Source organism: Lynx rufus, unplaced genomic scaffold, assembly GCF_022079265.1.
Source record: "Lynx rufus isolate CCGP_SWC_20201006 ecotype Redwood Valley unplaced genomic scaffold, mLynRuf1.p SCAF_13, whole genome shotgun sequence".
Taxonomy (NCBI): Eukaryota; Metazoa; Chordata; class Mammalia; order Carnivora; family Felidae; genus Lynx; species Lynx rufus.
The window spans coordinates 645,230-663,615 of record NW_025814827.1 but is presented as its reverse complement, the minus strand read 5'-3'; the positions used below and the strand labels follow the sequence as shown (position 1 = coordinate 663,615).

General features: G+C 50.1%; 1 protein-coding gene and 1 pseudogene across 1 annotated transcript; one reads left to right on the top strand and one right to left on the bottom strand.

Annotated features, from left to right (window-relative positions):
• Positions 1 to 1,114: 1,114 nt before the first annotated feature.
• ISL2 (ISL LIM homeobox 2) lies at positions 1,115 to 6,087 on the bottom strand. Its single transcript, XM_047074726.1, has 6 exons — positions 6,030 to 6,087; positions 4,997 to 5,186; positions 4,454 to 4,716; positions 2,385 to 2,668; positions 1,635 to 1,802; positions 1,115 to 1,231 (listed from the first exon to the last, which is right to left on the bottom strand). Exons 1-6 carry the CDS (start codon positions 6,085 to 6,087, stop codon positions 1,115 to 1,117), a joined length of 1,080 nt encoding a protein of 359 aa, XP_046930682.1.
• An 11,116-nt stretch (positions 6,088 to 17,203) lies between these two features.
• On the top strand, positions 17,204 to 18,077 carry LOC124508952 (60S acidic ribosomal protein P0-like; annotated as a pseudogene).
• The last annotated feature ends 309 nt before the right edge of the window (positions 18,078 to 18,386 follow it).

Genomic DNA, 18,386 nt, shown 5'->3' with positions numbered 1-18,386 from the left:
GACCGCAGGCTGGAGTCCGCCGAACTGCCGCTAACCGAGCATCGCAGGTTTCCCGCTCAAACGAGGTTTCCCCCCACTGCCCCGCGGACCTCGGCCTCGAAACGCCCGGGACCGGGGAAGGGTGGTGGGCAGTGCAGACAGAGCGTGGCCTGGAGCAAGGGGCACGCGCCGACTTCCGGGAGGGCCGCCGCGCTTTCTAAAGCGCCAGCCAGGGCCGCCGGGGGGCGCACAGACCCAGCCCCGCCCCCCCCAACAGCGCCCAATCCCCGCCGGGCCCGCCCCCCGGCCGCGCGGGAGCCCCGAGGGCAGCGGCGCGCGAGGCGCGGGCACAAGCAGCTGGGCCCACCCATGGGCACCCGCGGCGGGTTCTGCTCGGCCACTGTTTCGTTGAAACAAGCTCCGAGCCCCAACCGGCGCTCGTCCAGCCCTCCCGCTGTGCCCACAGCACACAGCAGCAGCATCGCATCGGGTTATTATTATTTTTTATTAAGATCAAAATATCCATCCCACTGTGAACTGGCTGTTCTTACAATAAATAACAATAACTTACGTTTTGTTCGGCAAAGGCTCACACACTCTGTCCTCCGTCGACTGATAATTTAAAACATTTTCAGGAAAGTCTCGTTTCTACTTTTTTCCGGCAATCATGCGCTTTGGGGATTGAGTGTTCCATTGGATTGTCCCCGCTTAGAGCCCAGGCAAAGCTGCCTGGGAGCGCGGGACCGGCTTGGGGTTGGAGCCCGCCTGGGCGAGTTCTGGGGGTGGCCCGGCGCCAGATGGGCCCTGCGCGTTCTCCGCGGGTAGGGGGCGCGGACAGAGCGGCGGCAGCCACGCGGAGCGAGGGAAGAGAAGAGGGCAGAGCTAACTCTAGTAAATCCCAAATTCTGGTTTTGAAAAAATAAAAGTTCTTGGATCAGGGCTCTCCGGTCTGGTGAACGCAGGTTGCATCCTGGCGCTTTGGGCTGTCCTGACTGCTTCTCTGTCCTCTCTCTTTAAATAACAATAATAATAATTACAAAGGCGAGAGAGTTTTCGGAGCTGGAATGGCCAGAGCATGGGTGAGTCTCATGCAGGGAGCATGCGAGGTCCGCGGGCTGGCGAGGATGGGGTCCCCTCACGTCTCCACAGGACTCGGCACCATGCTGTTGGGGGTGTCCGGGAGCTGCGAGGACAGGGAGGTCACATCGCTGCCGGAGGAGTTGCCTAGCGAGCCAGACTCAGAGAAGGAGACCTGGGGATGCAGAGACACCAGGAAAAGGCAGGTGAAGAGATGCCAGAGCTGGTGCCCCCAGACCGTGTGCTCTGAGTTGAGGGTGTCCCTTAGGGACAAGCCACCGGCTGGGAGCAAGCCCTTCGGGGAAGCGGGCCAGGTCCCCAAGCGCACTCTAGGGTATTAGGGCGAGAGCTGGAGTTGGGTTAATCCCTCTACCTGCCTCTTGAGGGCTTTAATCCAGGGAGACTTGCTTTAGAGCAAATTATGTATGGGCGGAGGTGCAGTTGCAGTCCCCCGCAACGTATGCCCCCTCTCATTGTCTGCGACAGGCCCCTGGGAAGTACCCCCTTCCCACCTCCGCCCAACGGCCAAATCCCACCCCTCGGAGTAGAGAGGTCAGGTGGGTAGGGCAGGACCTCACCAGCTGCTGGAAGGCGGGTTGGTCCAAGTCACTCTGGAGGGCAAATTCGCTGAGGGCTTTCCACGGTGGCTGGTACGTCTGCACCTCCACTGCGCTGCCCTGAACAGCACTCTCGTGGCGGATGGGGCTGCCCGCCACGAGGGGCGTCCCGGTCAGTCCTTGGAGGCTCTGAGGAACAAGTGGAAGTGGAGGTGAGGGCCGCTCAAGTTAGGCCTTACCTCTCCCGCCGCCTTTGGCACTGAGGCCCCAGGCATTGGCCCAAGATATGGGTCCTGGTTTGGGGGGAGACGCACATTCCACCGTACCCAGGTGAGCCCTCCCTCCCCAGTTAAGATGCCCCGGACACAGAACCTCCACCATAGTCCAGCCTCAGCGTTGGCAGCCAACAGAACAAAGGGATTTGAGGCCTGTATTCCCATTTTTCAAGAGGAAAAGTGTTCAAACCAAGCCATGCCAAGAGGACACAACCCGCCGGGACTAGCAGGAGATGCATAACCATGCCTCCTGCGGCTTGGAGCTGTGCCAGCTCAGGTCTGCCGCTGGAACAAGGAGGAGACCCAACATCAGGTACAATAATTATTGAGCCTTAATCCCCAAGGTAAGCCTTTCTCTGAACGCACAAACAAACGCTTTTGGAGAGTCCAGTTGCCCCTGGATGTCCCCAGAGCCCGCCCTGAAAAGGGCACCCAGATGCTGCCGCGAGAACTCGAGGCCCCACCTGACCCGCTCCTCCGCTGCACGGTCCCTCACCGTCTTGTCGTTGTGTTGCTGCTGCTGCAGCTGCTTCATGAGGATGGATTTCTTCTTGTCTTTGCAGCGCTTGTTCTGGAACCAGACGCGGATGACCCGTGGGCTCAGGCCCGTCATCTCCACCAGCTGCTCCTTCATGAGCGCGTCGGGCCGCGGGTTGGCGGCATAGCACGTCCGCAGAGTGTGCAGCTGCTTCTCGTTGAGCACCGTCCGCACGCGGGTTGTCTTCTCCGTCTGTTTGTGCACGTGCGGGCGCAGTGAGGGCTGCCGGCCCGACGCGGGGTCTGCGAGGACAGGCGGACAAGACGTGAGAGAGGGGCCGCCACCCGCCTGCCCCGTGCCCCACCTTGCGGCGGCTGAGCCCTCCGAGGCTCTATTTCGTTCCTTTTTCTATTCCGTTGATTTCGTTTTATTGTTCGTCTCCCTTTCCAATTGTTCGCCCTACCCCGAGGGAGCTCTGCATTTTCGTCCCTTCCCTAGTTCCCCGATCGGGCTGCCCCGCAGCGCTGTCCCCGGAGCTCCATCAGGGCGTGGGAGTCCTGCGCTACGCCGGCTGCGGGAGCCGGGTGGCCGCTCCCGGCTGTGCCTCCTCCACTTACCCGACCCTAGGAATGCCCGTTTGGGCCCTGCGGGACGAAGGAGGCCCTCCGGAAGAAGTCGGAGTTTCAGAGGAAGAAGAAGGAGGAGCTCCCGGGACTCTGAGGGGGAAGGGGACCGACAGGGGCCCAGAGCGCCGCGCAGCTTTGGGGTTTAGGGGGCTTGTCTCCCGCTCTTGGGGGCCTGCGAGAGCCATTCCTCCTCGTGCAGAGACCACTGGGACAAGGCCGCGAAGACCCAGCCTGGGGTGCGGACGGTCCTCAAGGGACCAAACGTTCTTCACTGCCAGCTCTCCAGCCTCAGCTCTCGGGTCTCCTCGTTCAAGGCTCCAGCTTCCCTGGCCCGGCGCAGCTCACCCTCCCGGCCCGAGCGCAGCGGCTAGCATTCTCGCTTGGCTTTGGGAACTCTCAACCCCGGGTAAATAGCGCCTGACCCCCGCGCCGGCAGCCTGAAACCCGTAACACACAAAAGGGAGTACCTCTGAGACCCGAAATCCGGTGCACTCAACACCAGCTTCATCCTGTTTCACACCCCCATCCAAACTAGGTCCACACACCCATGGATATATGCTGCACTGTTTCAATTTATATCCTCCTTCAGGCATTTCTAGGTCTGAATAAATATTTACAAATAGTCCATCCAGCTCAATTTCCTCATTCTATAGGAGAGGCAAGAGAGGACCAGAGAGGGGAGGAACACTACAAGACCACAGAGCACCCAGAGGCTCAGCCAGATCTGGAGATTGGTGCTTCAGGTCTGTGGCTGCCCAGCCTGGGGGCACCATCCTGCCCACTAACCACACACTCAGACCCCATCTCTGGGAAGCTCCTGATTAGCACCCAGGGCATCATCCCTTGAAATGTTTTCTATGACCTCAAGTCCACTGTGCCACCACACCCTCCCCACGGAAGAAGCACTCTGCTAAGTTGTTCATCAAACTGGGTCTCAAAACACAAATACAGACACCGGCTCTTTGTTGGGGCGGCTGGCCTGCTAGTTGGCGGAGCCCAGGCCCAGTTCTGGGATGGGAGATGTATTCCTTACACACATACCCCCAGGCAAACCTAGCTTTCCTCTCTGGCAGTAACACATAGTGCTTGTAATTCCCCATACAAGTTTCCCAGACAGGCACTGCTAAGATTCTGTTGTCATTCACGCTCCTACTCCTGGCAGACCGTCCCACATATTCCTGATCATGGAGAACACAATTTTCGACAATTCCCCGCATGCTCACACACTCCTACACACAATCCCTGTTCATGTTGATCCACAAACGATCCCCCCCCCCAACACACACACACTCTCCTGTGTTCCTAGCCACAGATCTGCACTCACACAGAAACACACAATCCTGGCAGACGGAACCGCGCACGAGTGACAGCTTTTCGTCCGAGCACAAGCACTCCGGTAACACACACTCGCACGTGCACTCACAACAGCGCAGGGGGCGCCGGGCCCCGCGCGCGGCTTACCTGGCAGATGCAGGCCGCGGGCGCCCGGGAGCGGGCCGGGGCTGCGCGGGCTGCCGGCCGCGGCGCGCTCCAGCAGGAGGCCGTGGTCGGCGCGGCAGAGCAGCTCGTGCTCCCGCAGCGAGAACTCGTCGCCGGGCAGCAGCTGGCGGCTGCACACGGAGCAGCGGAAGCACTCGATGTGATACACGCTGTCCCGCGCCCTCATCACCAGATCGCTGCTGCTGAAGCCCACCTGGCACTTGGCGCACTTGATGCCGAACAGCCTGCGGGCCCAAGGCGCGGTCTGTGTCAGCGAGGGGCCTGAGGCCCGCCTCGCCTCCCGGTCTGCGACCGGCTCCGGGCACGCGGGCCCAGGACGCTTTGTGGCCCACAGGGAGCTTGCGGGGACCGACCCTCGGGGAGTTCGCAGGCCCAGACGCTCACGGTGGCACACGTTCGGAGTAGGAGTGGCCTTCTCTCCAGGCTGGGGAGCGCAGACAAGCCGCCACCCCCAGCCCCAGCCCCAGCAGGCGGTAGCTGAGCCCCGGCTCTCGCCGGCCTCACCTGACATAGTCCCGCTTGCAGTAGGTCTTCCCGTCTCTCACGAAGCACGTGCACGTCTCGTCCAGGTACTGGCTGCACTCGGCGCACTTGAGGCAGGCGGCATGCCACTCCAGGTCGGGCGACACCCGCAGGATAAACTGGTCGTGGATCTGACTCCCGCAGCCCACGCACATGGCCGTCCCGGGCTTCTCTGCCAGGGAAGGGCGCGGGACCCGTGTCAGGCCAGGCTCTCCGGACCCGGTCTGGGCCTCGGCCACGCCAACCCCAACCCAACCCGCTCGCTCCCTCGTTCCCTTTCAAGAATTTCGACTACAAGAAGGAAGTGGGCTTTCTAAACGTCCAAACAATTGGAAACGAAAAAACAAAACCTTCTGAATTTGCGGAGGCTTTTTGTCTCCTCTCCACCCCCAATTTTTTTTCCGCTACTACATTCATTTGGACACAGTCATTTTATTGATATATCTTGTAACTAAAAGCTAATACGTAGGGGGGAAGAAAGAATAAAAAGACATTTAAGCACTGCGGACGCCACCGCATCAATACTGAACGGTGATGTTCCGGCATTTCCGTCCACACACTCCCTCTTACAGCGACTCCCTCCAATCCCAACACAGACACATCAGCTTTCATCGGAGTCTCCTCTCATCCTCTCTGACATTTCTTAAATATCCCATATCAAGCTAGAGAAATCTGCCTTCTTGGAAAGGCCAAAAAAGACATGCAAGCAAGGAAAAGAGCCCATATTCCCCAATCAAACCTAGTTGCCCTAGCGCAAAACAGAAGCAGATTTCACAACCTGAGGTCAGCCTAGCAGCCTAACATTGAGAAAGAATGTTTAATTGTAAATTAAAACAACAGGATTCCAAAGGACAAGTGGCCTGCAGGAGACATGCATTCGTTTTGTTTTTTTTCTCTCCCAGTGTCCTGTCAAATAGAAGCCACTTGTAGAATCCGCTAAACATTCTTCTGCATTAGAAATAATGCATATTAAACACATACACATACACACCCACATATAGAGAGAAAGACTTACTCTTGGAATGATCCCCCATAGCACCCAGAAAAGGATAATGAAAAATAATATCCACCATGCAGAAAAGAGATGTGCGCAAAGTGTGCGGGCAGGGGCAGAAGGACGAGGGTCGCGCGCCCAGCCTCGGCTCTTTGGTAACTAACTCCTCCTGCCCCGCTGAGTTGAAGGAGCGATTCCGCACCGGCCCGCACGCAGCATGACGTCAGCACGCACTCGCCCGGGGCCGGAGCTGGGGGCGGGACCTGTGGCGTCATGAAGCTTCCCCAGAACCTCGGGGGATGCGGGGGAAGTAATGGGGACCTGGGGGCTGTAGGGCGGGGTGACTTGGGTGGAAGGCGAGGGTGACGGGGGATTGGCTGCAAGGAAATGGACAAACCCTGATTGGCCTGGAGTGAACAATGGAGCGCAGCCCCCACGTCCGAAATCTACAAGGATCCTCTCTCCAGCCCCCGGTCGGGCTATCCCTGCTGGACCTTGCGTCACCGCCGAGCTGGCTCCGCGGCCACCGCAGCTCTGAGCTCCCTCATGGATTTGCCGGGCAGTCTCCGCAGGCGTGCCCGAGCGGGGTGATGGATACCTGGGGAGGGGGTGGGGACGGGGGGGGAGGCCTCTCCTTTAAATGCTCCCTACTTTCACAAATAAAAAAATTAAAAAATCCACTCCTTTGGAACGAGAACTAGGGGAAAGGGAGGTCTGTTTGGACATAACCATCACCGTCCAGCCGATCACCTTTCTCCTCTCGTGCGCCTTTGTCCTCAGGGTACAAGCTAGAGAGAGAAGTTAGGGAACGACCACTGGCGTTTGGATAAACTCTTTTTAGACTTCCCCCATCCGCCCGCCTGTGGAAAACTTCTCCAAGTTGGAGCATTAGATGGGTAGCGCCAGAACGCAGAATTCGAAGACGCTTGTCGGATCCTGATTCGAGCCTTGACTTGCATTTGGAGGTTTGGCGGGGTGTGTGTGTGTAAGGGAGGGGGGGTAATTTAACACGGACTCCCCCCATCTTTTCCCCACCCGAATAGCACAGCTCCTTCTAGGAACAATGCTGGGGTCGAATGTATGTCCTACTTCCCAAATAAGCGATTTTTATAAGCTCTTCTGTTTGATTTCACAAACCAACTGCAACGCAAATAATCAGAAACAAATGTAGCGCGCGGGGTAATTTACTATCTGTGCACTGGTTTGTCGGTCCTTAGAAAACCCAAGATTTGGAGCAGAATCCAAGCATTTCTTTCTTTCAAAGAAATCGCTGTGGGTTTTGTTTGAAAGGGTTCAAAGACTGGCCCATGAATTATAAATAACATATATCTAACCATGGTGGCTGTTGTTTTCCCTTTAAAAGGTGTACCAAGAACTTGGTGCGCGCCTTGGGGTAAAATGTCAGACCGTGGCCCTGGTGCCCGCGGGCGGGTCGGCCTGAGGGTGCGGTCGAGCGCTGCGGCCTTTCTACTAAAAATCTGTCTGGCCTCAAGCTCTCGGTTGCTCTCTGGGAAAGGGGTGCAGCCAAGGGTGCAGGGAGAGACTTTGCGGAGAGTTCGTGCTAGGCCCTCCATACACACCAAACTCGCTACTTGACAATGGTCCACGCACAGCCAGAGAGCGCCCACCCGCCGCCCCCGAGCTGTGTCTAGTGCTTCACGCCGGCAGTCCCGTCGTCCCGCAAGGCTTTCGATCACCGCCACTACCTTTGAAACATCTTGTCACCAGTCTGGTTCTTCCGCACAGAAGATTCGATCGCTCTGCTGACAAGCCATTTCTTGCGTCTTTGGCTACTAGCTCCCACAAAGGGCGCTCACCCTGGGTGTGTACGGAGCAGGTCGGGGATGAGGAGGATGATGCGTTTGAATATGTTTTTGTAAATAAATGGCGTTGAGGAGCCAGGGGAAGGGCAATCTGCACTTGTATCCTCACCAGGCTACTCTGTGACCTAATGCATCTTATTTTACTTCTCTGTCCCTCAGTTTCCTCATGTGTAAAATGGGGAATAAAATAGTAGCTATCTCTACTATTGTAAGAATTAAACGATTCTCTGGAAAAGGCTTAGAACGACACTTGACGTATACTAAGTGTGCAATACGTGTTAACTGTGATAATTATCATTATGGCTATATCTTTGTGTTGGGAGCCTCTGTGTATGCTGTGTCTTTCCTGCATGGGTGCCTGTGTGTGGAGGAGAGGTCTAAATATGTCTGTGTGTATATCATCTGAAGATTTCTTTGTATATCTCACTGTGCATTTGCTCTGTGTGTCTGCTGTGGGGTGGAAAATCAAAAAGTGTGGCTTGAGTGTAATTTGCATACAGGTGATGTCTGTGTACCTGGGTATGCAGTCCTGAAATGGGGGCATGAGGTGAGCATATTGGTGAGCTAGGCTGTGTGCCTGGGCCATGAGCTTCCTCCTTAGGCCACTCTAAGCCTCTCCTGGTTTCCAGCATCTGGCCAGGAGCAAGTGACTAGTCAATAACTCAAGTTTGAAGGCCACCAGGAGAGGATGCCTCCAGCAGAATCTTAGGCCTGGACTTTAACCCTCTTCTGCCAAGAAGAGAAATTTATCACCACCTGGAAAAAAACAATCTTTGAGGCCATCTTAGGGGGAGGGGAGAAATAGTCACCTCTCCTGGAATGCCAGGAAGCCAAGTCAAGAATTAATATTTGTTCAGACCCTACCAAGTGCAAATCCCCTGTTATTAGCCTACCAAATCATGTTATGACATGGGCAATATTAGACTCATTCAATCCCCAAGGAAACTGAGGCTTCCTGAGCAGACATGACTGTTTCCAGTCACAGGGTAAGTCAGAGCTGACATTCAAAGCCAGGTCTGCCTGGTTCCATCTCCCTTGCTTCTTTCAATGTGGCCGCTGAAGACCCACAGAGGTATGGTTCTACCACTCACCCCCTTCACCTCTCTGGAGCTGTAAAGCCAGCAACCTGTTTCAGGGTCCCTCAATGTGGGTCTCCTGGGTCATAGCCACCCCTGGGAGACCAACGCAAGTGTGGGAGAAGAGAAAACAGAGAAAACTCTTACCCTGGCACAGCCACAGGGCACCATTGACCTGGCCCTGCCCTTGTTCTCTGCCTCCTGGCGGCTCCCAGGGTGCCCTTCTAGGGGAGACAGGGGCCACAACACTCTGCACATCCCAGGCTACCACAAGCAGGAGACCTGGATGCCTGCTTTGCTGGGCTCTGGAACACTGTCTTCCCTTAGTAGAAATAGCAGCTTGAGGTCCGTAGCTCTTCATTATCCCATAAAACTAGCCCCAGCTGTGACCCTCCTCCTGGGAAGATTTCAGAAGCACAGAGAAGTCCCCTGAATTCCATCTCCCCAAATCTCCTCACCCCACCACTGCTGCCTAAAACTCTGCTCACAGTTCCAATAAAAGGTCAGCTTACTGTGCAAAGATCCTTAAGAAAGAACAGAATAACAGGTGGTCATTCATACTACAGTGATAGTGGCTCTTTCCCTGGGAACGAGACCTGAGAGAAGGAGCAGGAAAGCACAAGGCCCCAGGGTTGGGAGGTGGGTCACCAAAGCAGGCCAGCTGGCAAAAAACCCACTTTTATTATTTTACAGTTTTGCTTAGTCAGTCCTCCCATCCTTCCTTTTCTTCCTTTTCTTCTACAGTCTAGAACTGGAAAGCTGGAAGAGCCTTTAGAGCCTCTCTCTTCCAGGTCTGTGTTTGACAGAGAAGAAACAGACCACTGGAGAAGGTGGTCATCCTCTCTCTGACTGTCCATGAAAGGACAGATCCTTCTTGGGGCGCCCAGACAGCTCCCCCACATGCACACACACACACACATACACACACACGAACACATGTGCACATGTGCATGTATATATGCACACACACATGCACACATGCATGCCCACACATGCACACACATACACACATGCCTGCATGCACATGCACACATATGTGCACACACATGCACACACATACTGGACTTCCTTCCCCACTAACTGCCTTCCAGATCTTACCCACTCAAGAGACCCTCATCTGCATAAAGATGTTTTGTCTCCTTGTTTCCATGGAATCACACACATGGGGAGGAATACTGGGTATAACCTACATCTTCAACAGCAGCATCATAATAGCTATCATATCGGCCTCTTGCTTGGGGCCCCCTTCACACACATGGCTGCCCTTATACTCACATTTCTAGAAAGAAGTTACTATTGTTTAAATTATCCCTACTTCACAGATGAGGAAACTGAGGCTTGGAGAGGTTAAGTAATTTGTCCCAGGTTACAAAGCTGGCGGAGCCTTTGAACCAGCCTCTCTGCCTCCAGATCCTGCTCATGGAATCATTACACCATCTTGCTTCCTGATCATTCACAAAGCGGATGCCACAGGAATGATGCCCACCCAACACAAAGGAAATTGATGCCAGTGAAAAGGGCATTAATCTCTACCATGAGTATCAGAAAGGAAACCGAAGCCCAGAGACCTTGCACCCAGCATGTGAGTGACAGAGATGGAGCTGGAAGCCAGGGCTCTTCCTGCTAGCATCCCTGGGGATGGGGTTCTACCCTTGCCCATCTGAGGACCAGCCCACCTGGCCCTGCCATGGCCGTAGGCCTCTACTTTTCTCCCAAGGCAGTTGGAGATGTGTAGAACAGGAAAAAGAGGCCTCAGCATTCACATCATCACCCACCATCCAGTTCTGAGAACTCAGCTTTGGTGTGGCAGTTGGGCACCAGGCTTCAGAGAAAGCAACTAAGACCTGAGAAAAGGAAGAAACTTGACAAGACTCTAGGCCTTCTGACAGGCAAACCTGTGCTCTCATCTGAGGCTCTATCACCTGCCTCCCACTGACTTCCTTTGAGCAAACAGCCACCCAATGGCACTGCTGGGCCCCTCCCTTCTCCTGAACCCTTTCTATCTTCCCTGACGCCCACTGAGCACTTGCGGCAGGCTGAGTCCTGGGCTAAGGTATTGCAGACCATATCATTTAACACCCAGGTTGTCCATGAAGCCAACCCTGCCTCTAAGGCATTGAGGTAGGTTTTATAGTCATCTTTCAGCAGCTCAGAAATGAATAAACCAGTAACTGTCACATGTTAAAACAACTAGTAAGAGGTGGTACTGAGACTCAAACCCATGCCCTCGCTAGTCCATGAGACTAGTTACAAACTTGTGCTTTTGAGTCTGCCCCAGATGGGACAGTGGACATGTGTCAAAGTCATTCTGTATTAAGAAAACCATGGTCTATATCACTCTTTTCCTTGGGAGATCAATAAGATGATTATAGAAGGATGAGAAAAATGAACCCTTTTTAAAAACATAAGGGAGCTTTGTTTCTTTCCAAATCACACCCTGAAGGCAGCTGCAGGGAGAACCATCAGCTCTAGATTTTCAGGGAGAAGGCCAGGGGAAGGAGTTGTGCTTGGCAGTTTGGGGAAAAGTTGCATATTTCCTATCTTTCCAGAAGGGGGAACCCTCGCCACCTTGGCATGGCCTGGGAGTGCTTCTGAGCAGTCTGGCCCAGCACACTGGTGTTCCTGTCTTCTGCCAGCCCACATCCTCATGGGGCCTCCCTTCTAGTCACTTAGAATGAATCCCTTCCCTTACTGAGATCCAGGTAGTGGGTAAAATGAGAAAGAAAAGAAGGGAAGGAAAAAGGGAGAGACTGAGCTCCAAAGAGAAATAGATGCACCAAAGCAGGATCAGATGGTGGTTTTGCAGCGAGGCCAGCCTTTTGCAAATGGGCCAGGCTTCAGGCTGGGGCCCTGGATGGACAGGGTGTGCTTCACTGAAACAGATAACAGGTAGAAAAGAGAGGAAGATAATGGTAAGTGACAAAGAGTCTCTCCTTTGACCAAACTCCAGGTGGGCTCCTCTGAGCCCTTTTTCGACTACGTCTCAACCTTGAACAAAACACTGACATGGGTTCTGACAGCTCAAGGCTATATCCACAGGACCACCCTACCTGCCCACCCCCCCACCACTCCCTAAATGCCTTCCTAAGAAAACTCAAGGCTGTCAAGAGAATTTACTGTTTGTTTCTGTCAACATCTGAAGATAGGGCCCTTGTCTCCCAGCCTCTTTGGGAGGGAAGAACCTACCTTGGATAAGCAGTTAGCAAACCCACATGGGTTTCTCCTGAACCAACCCCTACTTCCTGCTTTTTGTACTTTTTCACTTCTCTGACTCTCCTGAACCCCAGTCCCCTCCCCTCCCTATTCCCTCATTCTCCCTTTAAAACAGTCACCTCTGTACAAGTCAAAGTTGAGTTCAGTGCACATGGGACTCTGCCCTGTTATTATACTATATTTCTGACTAAAATCAGTCCTTGCCACTGTACCTAGTGTCCGGCTTTGTTTACCTTTGACTAGGGGTCAGCACCGTGACCTAGACTATAACAGGAACACAAAGGAGGGACCTAGAATAGAATGGTTGGAAAGTCTTCCTGGAGCCCATGGCATCTCATCTGAGCCCTGTAGGATGAGTATGATTCTTCCAGACCAAAAAGGAGAAAGGAAGAGGGAACGGTTTTGCAGAGAGAGGAAGGAGGTGTGTGAGTCATGTGCATTTTGGGGGAAATGTGAACCTGGAGTCAGGAATGATTTGGGCAGTGGCGGACACCATCCACAGCAGGTCCAGGTAGCTGGGTTGTCACAGAGGAGACAGATGACAAAAGACTGAAAGAGAAGTTTGGGTTAGACTGCAGGAAGCCTCAAATGCCAGGCTGAGGAATTCTGATGGCATTCTTTCGGCGAAGGAGAACTGTGATCCTGATGTAGTGTAAAGAAATTCAGATGGGGAAATGGCATGAACATAGCTGTTCTGTGGAAAGATGAACACATGGATGAATCAAGCAAGGCAGGAAATAAACGGGACACAAGTCAGGAAGGTGTGGGAGGAAGTGAAGGAAGAAGATGTGCTTGTGGACTTTGGGCCAGCCCCTCTCTCTCCTTAGAAATGGACAGGCTAGGAGAAAGCCTGATTTGGAAGAGGGGTGGATAGTGACCAATCAATCTCAACCATTTACATGGGGCAACGGGAAGAATCTTTATATGTAATCCTGAGGAAAGTGGAAAAGAATATCACTGCCTTGTAACTTACTTGCTAAAGATATTGAAAAAATATATCTGGGTTCAGATCCAGACCAGCATCATAGGGAACAATCCTATATTGCGAATTGTATCTTCCTGGGGTGGGAGTAGACTTCAGGTTTTTTCTGCTGTGCTATTCTGGGCCAGTGCCCTGAAGTCAGCGAATGTAGGCATAGAATCATATTTGCCCTGACTCATGTGGTCCTAGCATTTTCCTTTAGCAGTATTTCTAGATTCAAATTAGAGGAAGTGTCAGCTATCTGCTTGACTTGAACTTTAGTGATGCCTATTTTTCATTTTATTTCCCCAGCAGGAAAACTGAATATTGTAATAGGCTCCTCCCACTGCATAGATGTGGGTGTTTAGGTTTTGCAGACTTTGGGACCCATTTCCAGCCCCCTTACCAATCATAGATGCTTGCCTTTTATGATACTAAAACAAATGGATAATCATTTATTGTATGCCCTCAAATGTGAGGATGCCTCTTCACAAAGCTGTTGTCATAACCTTTAAAGGTTTTGAAGGGTGTCTTTTATTCTCTCCAACACACATTCATAAGACGCTAAATACGTGTGTTTTTTTTCTCAGACCACAGACTTTTCAAAGACCACAGACTTATGTCTTATTTTGTCTCTTTGTCACCTTAAAATAAACTAGGAATTATAAATGACACCAAATATTTGGCTATTGTCAAAGCCCACCCAGCAACGATTTTTCAAAAGAACACAGATAGGATCCTCTTTCACTGGAAAACATCTTCTGAAGGCTAGAGTTACCAGCAAATTCCAAAAATAGATAAAAAATGAGATAATAGAATCTGGGTTGTCACCTCTTGTCCAATGGGATTATCTGATGTCTAATCATGGACAGATTGTGATTAATGTGATTGTGGATGGGGCATTAATCCGATTCAGGAGGGAATCCAGTCAGATTTTCATCTGCTCCAAATGTGTAATTGGTTTGGAGGCAGCAGCAAAGCAGCTTGTACCAGATTTTGCCGCATCACGGTGATGAGGTCTATTTTGATCAGCTTGAGTTATGGGCAATATAAATTATTTATAGCCACTTTAGACATGCCTTATACTTGTAAAGACCTTCAAAACAAAATAACATTCCTCTTGCTATTGTAGGAATCTCATTCAGCTGAATCTTGAAGCCCATAGCTTGTAAAAAGCTAGGGAGAGAAAAGATTATAGGCCAGTAGGCTCATCATCAAGTACTGACTGAACATTGCAAGGAACCAGAGGTTGAACCAGACTATAGAGGAGGCCAACTGTTGCATACAGAATGGTCTTGGCCCAAAAGGATTTTGCTGTAGCTGAGAAGAGAGACCCAGACTCGGGAAAGCACAAGCATCCACAGAAAGCAGTATGTGGTGAGGCTCATTCAAGCTGAGCATAAAGCAGAATTCCTTCTGAACTAGGCAAGTTTCATGAAAGTGGTGGGATTTGAGCTGGGTCTGTAAAGGAGAGAAAGCTTCCACTGTAGCCTGTGAGTGAGGAGGGAAAGTGCTGGGGGCAAAAGCTGGCATGCACATGAACACTGGGTCTGGGTGGAGGGAAGGGGAGATACTATTATTTATTGAGCAGTTACTATGTGCTATGGATGGTTCTTTTTTCATCTCCTTCATTCCTCGTGTATCAGCAGGGTGCTTTGGGCTAATAGAAAGCCCAGTTAAAAGTAATACCATAAACAGGAAATGAGCAGGCTCAAACAACAATCACAGAGATAGGGCAGACTGTACAGTTGGATGACCCAGGGCTTCAAAGGTGTCATCAGCAGGTTTTTTTCTGTTTCCCTGTTCTAGTGTCAAGAGACTCAGCTCCATCCTAGGGATGGTTCTTATGGTCACAGAATGGCTGCCAAAATATCTGGGACCATATACCTCCTTGTCTGTGACCAGCAGGAGAAGCTGGCTTTCTGGGGCTCTCACCAAAGGTCAAGAAAGCTTCTTTTCAGAATCTCCCAGAAAACCCATTTTCTGTTTGACCCAAACTGGCTTAGATATGCCTATTCCTGATCCAATAACTGATAAGGAGTCAGACTCCTTTGTTGGCTTAGACTAACTAGTACAGGCACATACACACCACCACTGGTGTGCTGATAAATGTTTAAGCAGAACTGGCTCTCTAGGAGCACGTGGGTGGCTCACTCAGTTGACTGTCCAAGTTTGGCTCAGGTCATGATCTCTCAGTTCATTAGTTCAAGTCCCACATAGGGCTTTCTGCTGTCAGCCTGTCAGCAGACAGCCTCTGTCCCCACTCTCTGTGCCCCTCTCCTGCCTGTGCACTCCCAAAAATACATAAATATTTAAAAAAAACAACTGGCTCTCTAGGAAAGAACTTGTACATATACATATATGAGTATTATAAATTTATTTATACAAAGAAGTATAGCAAAGAATTTACAAATAATAATAAAATATGCAATACGCTGTACTGTAAATTCCATATAGCCAATTGATTCTTATAGAATGCTTTCAATGATTTTCACCAAACTTTTGCTAACTTATGATTGCATAATTAAGTAAGTAAATATCTTTCCTATAACCTAGCAATAAACAATTATAAAAATATACTACAATTAATTTTTTTGAGAGAGGGGTAGAGAATGAAAGAGAGAGAATCTTAAGCAGGCTCCACACCCAGCATGGAGCCCGATGTGGGGTTAGATTTCATGACCCCGAGGTCATGACCTGAGCTGGAATCAAGAGTCAGACGCTTAACCAACTGAGCCACCCAGGCACCCCTACAATTAATATATTTTACATGAAAATGTTTAAAACCCTGGTGCTAAGTCAACAGGAAATGTAAAAAGTCCATGTGAAGAAAACTTTCTTGACTAGGGCCAGGTGGAAAAAAAAAACAAAAAACCAAAACACATAGAGTACCAAAATATGGTCCAGTATACCATTATTTATATGATGTCAATTTTGCTCCAATTAATCTATAAATGTATAAATCTATAAATGTAATTTGGCATGCCACAAATATAATTAAATTGCCAATGGAATTTGACATAATAATTCTAAAGATAAAATGAAAAAAGAAGTGTGTGAGAATAGTGAGGAAAGTTTATAAAAGAAGAGAAACGAGGGGTGTTTCTCCCTACTAGATATTCAAATGCATTATAAAGTTCTAATAATGAAAACAGTTTAATATTAAAGCAGAACTTGGCAGATTAAAAAAATTAATGTTTACTTATTTTTGGGACGCCTGGGTGGCGCAGTCGGTTAAGCGTCCGACTTCAGCCAGGTCACGATCTCGCATAAATCTATAAATGTAATTTGGCATGCCACAAATATAATTAAATTGCCAATGGAATTTGACATAATAATTCTAAAGATAAAATGAAAAAAGAAGTGTGTGAGAATAGTGAGGAAAGTTTATAAAAGAAGAGAAACGAGGGGTGTTTCTCCCTACTAGATATTCAAATGCATTATAAAGTTCTAATAATGAAAACAGTTTAATATTAAAGCAGAACTTGGCAGATTAAAAAAATTAATGTTTACTTATTTTTGAGAGAAAAGGACAGAGCATGAGTAGGAAAGGGACAGAGAGAGAGGGAGACACAGAATCTGAAGCAGGCTCCAGGCTCTGAGCTGTTAGCACAAAGGCTGACAATGGGGCTCAAACCCACAAGTGGGGAGATCATGACCTGAGCTAAAGTCAGACGCTTAACCTACTGAGCCACCTAGGTGCCTCAGAGATAGCAGGCAGATTTAATATAATGTAATGAAAAGACCAAAATCAAACTTTTGGTTTGATATGATTCAGGAGAAAGGCAAACAATTTTCAGTAGATATTATTGGTACATTTGAAAAAAAGTAAGTCAGACCTCTCTGCACCACATCATTTACCAGAACCTTCTTCAGATGGATTAAAAATTTAAATGTAATGGCAAAAACACAAAGATACTAGACTAAAATATATGTGACTCTTCCTGTAACCTTGGGACGAGGATGGGCCTTCCTAGTGGCACAATAAAGGTAGAGTCCAGGTGGGAAAGACCAATGGATTTGACCACATAATACTGCAATGATTGTTGTTCTTTCCAGGCATCCTCACGAGGGTGACATAGTCTTTAAACCCTGCATAGAAATCCCTGATGAACCACCATGATGCCCAAGGAAGACAGAGTGACCTGAAAGTCCAACTACTTCCTTAAGATAACCCAACTTAAGACCATCCAAAATGCTTCATTGTGGGAGCAGACAACATAGATTCCAAGCAATGCAGCAGATCCGCATATCCCTCAATGGGCAGGCTGTGGTGCTGATGGGCAAGAACACTGTGACGTGCAAGGCCATGTAAGGGCATCTGGAGAACAACCCAGCTCTAGGAGAAACTGTTGCCTCATATCTGGGAGGATTATGGGTTTTGTGTCACCAAGGAGGACCTCACTGGGAACAGGACGTTCTGCTGACCAGTAAGGTGCCAGCTGCCACCCATGCTGGTGCCATGGCCCGAGAAGACCTCCTTCTTTCAGGCTCTAGGCATCACCACTAAAATCTCCTGGAGCACCACTAAAATGCAGCTGATTAAGACTGGACACAAGGTGGGAGCCAGCAAACCCACACTGCTGAATATGCTGAAAATCTCCCCCTTCTCCTTTGGGCAGATCATCCAGCAGGTGTTTGACAATGGCAACCTTTGAAGTGTTTGACATCACAGAGGAAACTGCATTCCCACTTCCTGGAGGTTGTCCTCAATGTTACCAGCATATGTCTATAGATAGGTTACCCAACTGTTGCATCAGCGCCCTATTCTATCATCAGTGGATGCAAATGGGTCCTGGCTTTGTCTATGGAGACTGATTATACCTTCCCACTTGCTGAAAATGTCGAGGCCTTCTTGGTTAATCCATCTGCATTTGTGGCTGCTGCCCCTGTGGCCACAGCCCCAGCCAAAGTTGAAGCAACAGAAGAGTAAGAAGAATCCAATGAAGATCTGGGATTTGGTCTCTTTGACGGATCACCCAAAACAACCAATTGAGCCAACTTTATTTGTGAAACAAGAACCTAAAGTTTTACTTCTTTTACCAAACAATGCAATGAATGTTTATTATTTATGACAAGTGGGATGGTGCCCTTACAGAAAAAGCCTTAATGTATTGATGACTTAAGTAATTAAGTCATTCTTCAAAACAAGAACGCTAACAAAAAAATGGGCTACAAAGAAGAAAAAATCATGATCAATTATACATGGAAAAATTATTGTCTCAGTACAAATTCAGTAGCTTAAAATAACACCTATTTATTATATCCCTGTTTCCATAACTCAAAATTCTGGGCATGGCTTAAC

Coding starts and splice junctions, on each gene's coding strand:
- ISL2 (XM_047074726.1), bottom strand. CDS start 6,087: ATGGTGGATATTATTTTTCATTATCCTTTTCTGGGTGCTATGGGGGAT. Junction 1,803..2,384: donor AGCAACACAACGACAAGACG/GTGAGGGACCGT, acceptor CTTGTTCCTCAG/AGCCTCCAAGGACTGACCGG. Junction 1,232..1,634: donor AACCCGCCTTCCAGCAGCTG/GTGAGGTCCTGC, acceptor CTGCATCCCCAG/GTCTCCTTCTCTGAGTCTGG.